Source organism: Populus euphratica, unplaced genomic scaffold, assembly GCF_000495115.2.
Source record: "Populus euphratica unplaced genomic scaffold, PopEup_1.0 scaffold41.1, whole genome shotgun sequence".
NCBI lineage: Eukaryota > Viridiplantae > Streptophyta > Magnoliopsida > Malpighiales > Salicaceae > Populus > Populus euphratica.
In genome coordinates, this window is record NW_011499868.1 from 171,815 (window position 1) to 183,481 (window position 11,667).

Below are 11,667 nucleotides of genomic sequence, written 5' to 3' on the forward strand. Positions count from 1 at the left end.
GAACACCAAAAATGTGATTCCTTGTGAAGCTACGATGAGGTTTCTCGCATTTATTTTTTAATGCCAATAATTCAGGCTGCGGTTTTTTTTTAAGAATAGAAAGGCTGATCAATCACATATCCAGCTGCCTTGTTTAGAAAACAAAAAGTCATACTTTTAATTGAAACAACCCTTCCTTGATATGGATGCTTAAATGACCCCTTCAATGGTGGAAACCAGATTCGTACAAGCGGAACGTTCAACATGGAAGATTGAGAGAATAGAGAGAAATATGTTTTTAGTTATTTTTTATTTTAAAAATATATAAATTAATTTTAAAATTATCCAATCTTTTTTAAACTATTGTAATAGTGGGAATTCAAAGTATTTTTATTTAGAAATATATTAAAATAAAATTTTTATATTTTTAAAAAATTATTTTTAATATTAACACATCAAAACGATCTGAAAACATAAATTTTATTTTTATTTAAAGTAAAAATTTGAAAACTATTTCAAAATTTTAAAAAACACGTACAAAACATATCCTAACTAAAACCAACCACAGCAGCAAGTATAGTTATGCTTAAACCCTCAATTTGTTTTTAGAATAATCCTTCAATTGTTAAAAATAAACAGTGTTTTCAAAAAAACTCAGGGTAAACCCAACTGAAATGAATTTAATTATGCTTAAGCCCTCACTTTTTTTTTCTTTTCAGAATAGTCCCCAAAATGCTGGAAATATTTCCAACACTAAGATCCCACATATAATTCTTTCTTAGTACATCTTTTGTTATGATTTCAACATTCATGAATCTCAAACCAATGATTTTGGTGGTTAAAAGTAGTATCCTTATCTCCTATACTTGATTTAATGATTTTGTTTTTCATTGCTTTCCTTCAACAACACTCATGCCTTTTGGAGTGAATTAAAAGTCGTGTCTTTTATTTTAGGATTGTGTCTGTTTAAAAGTATATTTAATATAAAATAGTATGATTTTAGAAAGTTGTGTATATTTGCTGGTTTTAAATAAATTAAGGTTTATTTTTTTTATATGTTGATTAATATACTTGTTTTATGTTTTTTTTTTAAAAAAAACATATCACCAGAGAAATAAGGAAAAAAATGCTAAGAAAAATCACAAGAATTTGATTTCAATTCTTTTTAACTGAAGGGTAATTCCAATAAATAAATAATTAAATAAATAAAAACTTCACCATTAAGAGAAATCACAAAAGACAATAAATTTTTTTATTTTTTTTAAAATTAAATGTTAAGAAAAAACTTGTAAAAACTAATGCGCTATTAAATAATATGACAACTATTTTTGAAATTTTTTTATTTATTAGCTTTCATTAATATTTGTAATTTCTCTTCTCTTCTTTTCTTGGTAATGGGAAAATAAATGGATTAATAATAAAGTAAAGGTATGCAAAGACAGCCAAACCCATGTAGAAACCTTATTTTTGCCACTTGCCCTTTTCAGACTACACCATCGAAGCCCACGTTTCCAAATCTTCTGTTCTATTGTATTCTCTGACAGCCAACGAACAAACCCAAAGAAACCAAAATTAAGGTAACGAGAAGAGATGAGAAGCTAGAAAGTCTCTCCTTTTCATGAGGCTTTACAAATTTTAACGTCCCTTTCCCTTGCCAATTTCTTTCACCAAAGAAAACGACTCTGAATGTAACTTTATCCCCATTTAAGTCAATTCATTTGAGAAAAACCATTGCTGGCATTTTCCTTCTCTATTAGCTTCAAGTTCAATTCCTTTTATTTGGTGGTGGCATCGATCACCCTGGGAAAACAAGGGTGAAATGAAGTTCTGGACATGAAGACACAGAGGGGGAGTTTCTTAGAAAGATGGAAGGGCAAGTGCCTGGAGCAATGGGGTCAAGTGGTAGCCTGGTTTTGAGATTTGGGCAGACCTGTTTCTCTTGTGCTTCACTTCTCTTTATGTGTTTGGATATTGAATTTTACAGCTATACTACTTTCTGGTACTCTTACTGTTTTTTTTTTTTTTAATTATGAATTTCAATACCCTGCTTCTCTTGTGTTGTTACTACAATTTTATTACATACAATTTTGTTTTGTCGACTGTTCTTCTTGTCTATTAATTTCATTTCTTTCTTTTTTCTATTTTTGGTTGAGATCTCATTTCTTTTTACTTCTAATAATTAGTTAATTCTTGCTTAAGATTGTAAAAGGGAAGCACAGTTGTGATCATATGGCGTAATGAGTGAACGGTGAAAGAGGAAGATAGCTGGTTTTCTGAGGATTTAGGCAATAAAGTTGTTGATGCCTATCCTATTCTTACTGTTGCCGTGATGTTTATTGGAAGGATTTCATTTTTGCAGAGTCATGATTGGTTTGATAAACTAGATGGCCAAAAAGTTCTCTCAGGATAAGTGTTGGAGACAACGTCTCGGTTTAGTGGTGTAAATGATCTCGTAGCTGTGGTTGGGTGTGGCATCATTATGAGATAATTTAGCAATTACAGAGTCAGAAGCTCGGCCATATGATGCATTTCAAATGTGGTGCATTACAGGCATACCATCTAATCCTTGACTAGACCATTTTTGGGATGGTCTCCTACAGGAAAATAAGACTGTATCATCCAAAAAAGGCTTGATTTAGGTTGCCATGTATGAGTTTGCAGCAACGGATGTATTTTGCAGATGGTTTTGCAAGCATTTGGAACAGTTTAAGGGTTTTTTCCCCCTTAATCTACAACCATGATTGCAGAAGAAACCTGTAATCAGTTTTCTATATATCCGAACAATAGATGTGCTTGTTTTAGCTCTCCATCAATGCGATGATGGAATGTCCAATCAGCTTTTAGACTTTTTGGTTTTTTAATGGTGAAGTGACCCAATACCCTTAGGTCGAGAGCCACTGTTGCTGCTCTGCATGTTGTATTGCTTGTGCTCTGAAGTTGATGGCCTTATTTAGTCTCAAGTTGTCTTGGTGACAAAACTTGCGGTGATCTCATGTTGAGACTTGTGGATATCAATACTATGTTTTCTTGGTTTGAAGTGAATTTGATTATCTTAAAGAGCATATTCAACTGTCCTGATGATGATGTTTCTAAAAGATACAAGTTACTAGAAGACCTATCAATTAAAGATCTTTCTTATGGTTATTCTGAAATTTTATAGGTTCTACAGACAAATGATGAAATTAACTACATGATCTGGATGAAAATAAATCTGTAGATATGGGAATGAACTTAGGACTTCTGTTTGTTTTTCTTTTTTGCTTAAACATTTAACTTGGTATGAATTTCTTTCCTTCTCTCTTTTATTTGTCTGACAATATAGTTGCTGTTTCGAAAAATTGCAAGCATCTGCAATTCTCAATTTTTCTTGTACATCATAGTGTGCTGCACTTCCATTATTACGAAGCAATATAGGATGCTGGTGTTTTGTGTGCTTCAGCTTTTTGTAACTGGTAGGCATTTCTTTGTCAGCTTCTTGGTAACAGTTATGGGCTTGGTAATTCCATGGAGCTTGGTTTTGGTACTGGCGGATGCTTATTCTGTCTTTTTTAAAAGTTTAGATCTTCAAAGGAGGAATCTGCTAATGATCATCATTGGAGATTTGGTACGTCCTGGTTATATTCAATCGAAAACTTAATCAAAGAAAGCAACTGTCATTGTATGCTTATTCACCATTTGATTTTTTTAACAGGTTTTATCATTTCTATCACTAGCAGCAGCCTCTTCAACAGCTAGTGTTGCAGATCTTCTGCTTGATGTTGGTAAATCATTTTGCCCAGAAAAGTTATGTAGTAGATATCAGTTATCCGCCGCTATGGCTTTCTTGTCGTGGTTTCTCTCATTTTCTTCGTCACTCTTTAATCTTTGGCTTCTTCCAGCTTTGTAATACTTCATTTTTCATATCCATGCATAAAAATCAGATGAGAAAATATTGTCATAGTCTTGTTACCCAAAGTTAATGCTTGTACAGTCATAGCCTTGCACATTTCCAGCTTGTGTCAAGTGATGCAATTGATTTCCCTGATTTTAATGAAATACACAGCCAAATTATTATGCATCTTGTTTTGTCCTGTTCATTTTGTGCACTAGAGAATTATGAGCTTAATCTTCAGAAATCAGTGATGTTCAGTTTTTCCTGCCGACAAGGTTGCTGCAAGGTCATCCTCACTGCCTCAATTATGAGCTTTCAACCATTGTCTTGTCCATTGCTTCTAAGGTAATAATAACATAGGTAAAGGGGAGGGCATGTAATTATGGTAAACTAGATATTGAATTTGTTGACAAATCGAGACCCACAGGAGGATGTTGAAAGCCTTTCCAATCCTAACCAGACACTGATTGTCAAGGCAAATTGATGCCCACAAACGATGTTGGGAAGCTATGCACAAGTCCTCTACACGAGAAATGTTGCTGTTGAAATTTCAGAGTACTGGCGGGGACATTAATGGACCTTTTCTTGTTAGAACATGAACTTCCAAACCGAAATCATAATGACCATTAAGTCTTTGCGATCCATGGTAAAGCACAAGGACTACATTTTTCATGGAACAAGAGTGCGATCATTAGATAAGATGCCATGATTTTTTCATCTTTAAAATTGATTTTTTCATCTTTGAACTTTTTTTTCTTCCAGTCGCATCCTTTTGTATTCAAATTAATGGCAAATTTGAAAAAAAAATGTTGAGAGAGAAATTAATCAGGAAAGCCATCATTGTGTAAAATATGTAGAACCCTCGTGGCCAATATAAATTTTGGGGAAAAAAAAATCTTTTTGGTCGTCATATTTTTATCTTTCTATCTTTAGAGTCCTAATTTTTAAAATTCTGAGAGAAAAAAGAAAGTATTCTGAAAACGACAGAGAAAGAAAAGGTGGTCAGTTTAGCTCTTTTTCAGTGATGAAACTCATCTCCGTTCAACAAAGAAGAGAAGTTCAATGGTAATGGAGTTTTTTTATAAACATGTTTGAAAGAAAAGAACTGTATTTTAAGTGTTTTGAATCTGAAATGCGAATTTTATAAGATGCCCAGTAAGAGTATAAGCGTCCTGGGATTTGATTTTTGTTTTCCTCGCATCAAATGGTTCGAGATATAAAAGCGATCAAACTATTTGAAAGGATGCAAGCTGGATGCATTTGGCCTGGTGAAATCACCTTCACAGGATTGCTTCCTCCTAGCAGTAAGTATGGTCTGGTAGACATATTATGATAACGTGATGAGACATATTTACAGGATCAACATGAACTAAAACATCATGATGGAACATCGGGGTTTAATGTGCTTAGTAGGATGAGTGTCATTCATAAACAGGCTGTCATCCGGTGCTCTTACAGCCAAGTACCCTGCCTTCTATTGTCTTTATACCGAGAACTAGTCTCTGTTCACAATTTTAACTCGGTGAACATTTCTTTGCTTATAAAGTAATTGATTCTTGTTAATAAAAAATGCAACACTGCTTATGGTCTCTACAGAGGTGGATGTAGAAGATGACCTTGAGTGACAATGACTTCACCATTACCATCTCGTGTTTCTGAAATGATGCATATGGGCACTAGAGTATCAGATCATGCATCAGTGAGAAGATAACGGTTGATCTGATTTGCTACAATGGCTTCTTAAGTTTTGATCATTTAGATATAACACGAAGACGTCTCATAAGCCAGAAAATGCCCAATAAAATATTTAGAAGTCACAGATAGAATTAAAGAATTATGAAGACGGCGTCTTTATAGTATCTTTCTTTTGTGATCTGTACTGTATTTCCATTTTTTTAAGTCCGATAAGTTAATGCTTCAAGCCATGTATTATGGGAGGAAAAAACAATATCCATTTAGGAGATCAATCTGGAAAATGAACTACTCGTATTCTCTTTGATCTTACAGTAGATTTGCAAAGTTTCCTGATTCATGAACACATTAATAGCATGTATAAGTGGCACAATTATTGGTTTGCTGAGGGAATGGATGTATAATGGAAGAGGCAAGCACCTACCAGTTGGTCATGACAGCCTCTGCAACTAACAAATGAGCACAACTATTTTAAGGGATGAAACTTTCCTGGTAATAACGAGCTGATTTTATGGTCAATCCCTGAAATACATCAACGATAATATAGGAAATATTGCTGGGATGTAGATCATTACCTGATTTAACAGTTTTATTGATGAAAAGTTTTGTATGTATTTATATTAGCCATCTCTTGGTATATATATTATCAACAAACTCACGGATAAAAACAGTCTATCGAAAAAATTCTTGTTAGTAATTTATGGACTATCAGTGAATTCGCTGGTAATAAATATATCAATGTATTTACAGATGAACAAAATGTGCTAAAAAAATTACTCATTTTATTTTGTTGGTATATATACAACATATTACTAATAAAATACCATATGTAATTTTGTTGGTACATTAGCAGTAACAGTGATATTGTTGTAATTCTTTTTCAAGTCTTTAAAATATACCGACGATCTAGTTATGTCAGTAACACCATCAATAATAATGGTATTTGCATTAATTTTTTTCCAACTCTTTAAGATATATCGATAGAGTTGTGTTGTTAGTAACCGCGTCAGTAATATTTTAAAAATATATATTTTTAAAAAATATATTGAATAGAAGTAAAAAATTAATTAAAATAAAATAAATTAGCATACAATTCAAATATTTATTACAAATTTAAATATTTATATATTCAAATATAATAAATTTAAAATATAGGCGATGTTAAAGGAAAAGAAGGAGGTTGGTTGGTTGTCGCTGGGACCATAAGGCCAATTAAAAGGTGCACATGACTCATCCATCTATGATCTCTTCTCCATTACCAATTGATGGAGTTATTTACAATTAGCAGTGAGATATTTATATTTATCATTAAGAGGGATTGTCCAATCTTGTATCCATTGGTTTAACATTGCCCTGAAATTTAGAGTCTGAATGCTCATAATCGATTGTGAGCATCTAACGATAAAAATATTAAGAGTCATTCACAAGTTCTTGGTCATAATATTAGAGAGTTTATACACCTGATTTCTATTGGGTCCATCTAATGATCTTGGCTCTAACCACAAATCTAGATTGATATCTGAATGGGTCAAAAGATAATCTTCGCATCTCTTCTTCAATTAGTTATTATATGTCTTCTGGAAAGAAAAACTATATTCATCAAATTCAAGGAAAAAATAACATTAAGGAAAAAATAATTGAAAACCAACATATTAGAAAGTGCTAAGTGACTATTAAGGAGTTGTTGCATCTTTTTTTCGCAATAATCACTTCGTGCAGGCATTTTAACAAAAAGCTTTATTAGGTTTGGCTTACATCCAAGAACCGTAGCTTACAATAAAAAATTGTTAAGTAAATATATTTATATAAAAAAAAAACAACTAATAAAATAATTGGATGTAATAAAAAAATCATACCATCCGCTTCACATGCGAAATAAATGGAATGGAGCCATCAATGTACGTGATAACGAGACCATGAACATGCTGGTTATGATTATCCATACCAGTCTTTAATTGTTGAGTGAGACATGCAAACATCATGTGTTGAATATATTATGCCGATACAACCTCTAAGATGTACATCAATCTGAAATCCTTCCAAACTGCCACATTATTCGAGCCTGAAAGCTTTTCTTCTTATGCATAATTTTTTGCTTTCTTTTATGTCTTGTACCAAAAATCATGCAAACTATATGATATAAATTAATTATCTGTTAGTAAATAAAAAAATAAAATTTTAATATTTGGAATAAAAAAATTATCTTGAATTTGAGCTTACCTAATTGTAGTAGTATTCTCTCAAACCCTCCTCATAATATTATTATCAGCTCTCTCCTATTCAAATTTTTCCTTAAAATAAAAATTTATAAAAGAAAAATCACAATAATTTCAATAAACAATCCAAATTAACATAAAAAAATATTTAAGTTAATATTAATCTTGAACCTTGAAAACCATGCATCGGCTTGAGATTTCCATTCAGGATGTTTGGAAACCTAGTATTGAAACAATAGAATTTTCATTGAAAATTTAAAAGTCGATGTTATTGTTCTCGCAACTTTAATATTTGTAAATCTGAAATTACATTCGTTAATAATATTATTTTTTAAAAAATTATTAAACATGTTGTTATGAAAGCAAAATAAACTTACATTGAATGGTCGTTCTTCTACTAAGCCTTGTACTTGTAGGTAAATAACATAGTTTTAAAACCCGGCCCGTCCCGGCGGGTTGACCCGGGACCCGGCCGACCCGGGGCTGGAACCGGGCCGGGTTGATGAAAAAATAAGGTAATCCATGACCCTGCGTGACCCGGCCGACCCGATGGGTTGACTCGGAAACCCGGACGACCCGGTCAAAAACCCGGTGGTAACCTATTGACTTTTATTTATTTTTTTTATTAAAACGACGTCGTTTTGAATTTTTTTTAAAATAGAAATTAACCCGGTCGACCCGTTCGACCCGGTCAAAACCCGGTGACCCGGTCAAAACTCGGAACCCGGGCCTTGGACCGGGCCAGCCACCGGGCCGGGTTTAAAAACTATGGTAAATAGATCTTGCTGTGAAGGGACCCCTCATTGATGTTGCAACATCACACTCGACGAGCCTGCATCTTGAGTCAATACTTGTGCCTCAGGTGCCTAATCTTGATAGGCACCTAATAATTCATGGATGTCAGCATCGCTACTAGAAGAACTAGCTGTGATCATATCTTTGCGATGTACAATAGACGCTTTCCTAAGTATCCACACAAATTAACGGATAAAAAAATTAAACGATTCCTATTTTAAAAAAAAAATCAACAGCATCTCCATTATACAGGAGACTACTCAAAATTTTAAACATGTAAATACACAATATATATGCCATAAATCAATTAATTTTGTTCTATTTCTTCTTGAAATTTAGCATAATCCAATTTTGTAGAAAATTTTAATTTTCTATGTGATAAAATTTTTAATCATAAATTTACAAAAAAATATTCTAATTTTATAAAAATCCAAAATAATAATTAAAATTAATCCTACACATCTAATTAAAATTGAACAATAAAATTGAAAAAAAGAAGAGCAATGCAAAAATTATTACAATAACAAGTAAAGTTCAACACAATTATTTCTAAGTGAATATATTTTTAATCCTAAATTCATAAAAAAAAATCTAAATAGAATAAATATAAAATAATAATTTACTGTGATTTGGGCAACCATCCTATAATAATTCATTAGAATCTTTCAAAAAATAAAAAAACTTGGTTGCATCTGCATTAGATTCTTTATCTACGATTGAATATTGACTAGCATGACCCTGATTTATTTTCATTGCATTTATAATCATAATTTTAGAAGGATTACTATTGTTATTTACAACTCCATGTACATTACTAGAACTAGAAGTTGCTTCATCCATCCTTTCTATTACGGTATTATAAGGAACATATGATTTTTCATGTGTATATCAACACATATATTTCTCTATGATCTTTTTTGTAAAAAATGTATCGTTACAATATCAAGAAACTTTTTATTTTTATACCTTTTACATGAACATCTAATATCCCTTCAATAATATATTTCGGATAAGATAATGCATAATTAATAAAACCCCGAATCTCATTACATAATTTATTATCCACAACCCTTGAGGTGAATCTCTATACATCTATAAATTAGGCTAATCAGAAGGATGCCCATGAAGCTTGATATTATGATTTGCAGTGTTCTGCTTGGCTCTTGTCCTGGAAATGTTACCAATTGGTAATCAAATCCGAAAAGAATTGTTGGAGTTGGAGCCATACAGTTCAGGGCTATACTTCCTGGTCTCAAATTGTATGCTGAAGTTCAGATATGGGAAGATGTGAAGAATACAAGGGCACCAATGAACAACTATATGGGATCACCGAGTGTAGTGCTCTCAGATTCGCTGAAGTTCATAGCTTTTTCATGAACTTATAGTTGATGACTGGAGACATTAAGCTTCAAGGCAGGAAATGCTCAGTGCTTGGTCAACTGCTGATCATTTCAAGTTAATTTGTAGGTATTAAGGCTGCATCCCAACTGCATTATCAGACATGCAGGAATTAAAGTACTAAATCTACATATTCTTTTATTGCACCATTGTTTTTTGCAAGTGTTGTTCAAGAAACAAGTACCCTTTAGTTACTAATTTAACCTTGTATGAATTTTTGAATTAAGAACTAGTGTCTGTTCAGTTTCACTTTTTATAAGCTTTGGTAATTATTATGAATAAAAGGAAAGTGGCAGAGACCACATTTGCAACAAGATGCACACGCTGAACCGTGGACGGAATCCTCAATCTGAACACAGAAATTACAAGAATCACTAGAACTCTGGTTGTTCTAAGAGCCTCAGCAAGTAAACCCGCAACAAAGAAATTATCATAAGTTCTAGCTCCCAAGTGCTCTTCTTATGTTTGAAGATAAGGACATTAGATGGAAACTTGGAGTCTGTTTTTATTACAAGCTTAACCTTTTGTAATTCTTACTTGGCAATAGTGTACCCCAAGTGAACTTAAATGAGGACCATCTGCAACTGCGACAGTCAATGTTGTTGCAGGTTCCCAAGGATGTGCAGAACCCTTGCGATACAATAAACCAGCTGCACCATGGTTGCCATGTTTGGATCTGCTACCTTGGTATGACAATGTTTCCACAGCATTTCTTGTTTTCAAGAAGATCAAGCTGGTCAGCTGCTGCGAAAACCAACTAACAACCTAGCCTATACAATTAGTCTATGTTCATGACAGTCAAATATCAGATATTCTTTTGGTTACGAAGTTCCTGCTAAATTTTCTAACAAAGAGGTTAGAGAACAACTCTGAAACCAATAAAAGTCCAAATCAAATGACACAAAAACACAAAGAGCATTAAGGAATTATGAAGAAGACATCCACTAGATATTCCCATTTTTAAAGTTTGATAAGATATGGTTCAAGTCATAAATGTATGAGAGGCCAAAATTATATCCCATTATCAATTAATTAAGCATATATATATAAAAGACAATACTGGTTTTTTTCTTTGTACTTGTAGTACATTTGCTTAACAATTGTCCTGATTCATGAACATGTTGATACTGTGGATAATTAGCATCATTAAGAATTTGCTTAGGGAATGAATTATTAATGTGCTGATTACATGGAAGAGACACAGATCTACCAGTTGGTCCAAACAACCTTCGCATAGACAAATTATATATTAGGAGGAGCTTTCCTGGTAACGACGATATTATATAAAAATATTTGCGGCTCTAAGATTTTCCTTTCTAAGGGCATGGTAGATATATTGTATTCATGCATATAAAAATAGACCAAGCCTCCGATTCAGACATCATAGCTCTATTACATTTCCAAATTATGATTTTTGTGTTGGTTGGTAATTAAATCTTCTGTTGATTAATTAATCCAGCATTGTTTCCCGACATTATTATTTCTTTATAGAAAATAAACCTTTCTTAAATCCCAGCACAAGAAAACAAATCGAATATTGAGTCTCTAGGCAATCTCGTTATTAATTAATCAACGAAAAGTACTTGTATATATATACTTTATATATTGAGAATGTTTGGACTCGATTTCAATTGCAAGAATTTATTTTCCTTGCTACCCAGAAACAATCAATAATTAACTAATTTTTCTTAAGAAAAATCTAATGTTTTAACTGTT

The 11,667-nt window shown here is 32.5% G+C and overlaps 1 protein-coding gene across 1 annotated transcript; it reads left to right on the forward strand.

Annotated features, from left to right (window-relative positions):
- The first annotated feature begins 1,442 nt into the window (after positions 1-1,442).
- Positions 1,443-4,036, forward strand: LOC105126502 (CASP-like protein ARALYDRAFT_485429). Its single transcript, XM_011027375.1, has 3 exons — positions 1,443-1,978; positions 3,451-3,583; positions 3,671-4,036. The coding sequence occupies exons 1-3, from the start codon at positions 1,845-1,847 to the stop codon at positions 3,863-3,865; spliced, it is 462 nt and encodes a 153-aa protein (XP_011025677.1). The 5' UTR covers positions 1,443-1,844; the 3' UTR covers positions 3,866-4,036.
- Positions 4,037-11,667: the final 7,631 nt, after the last annotated feature.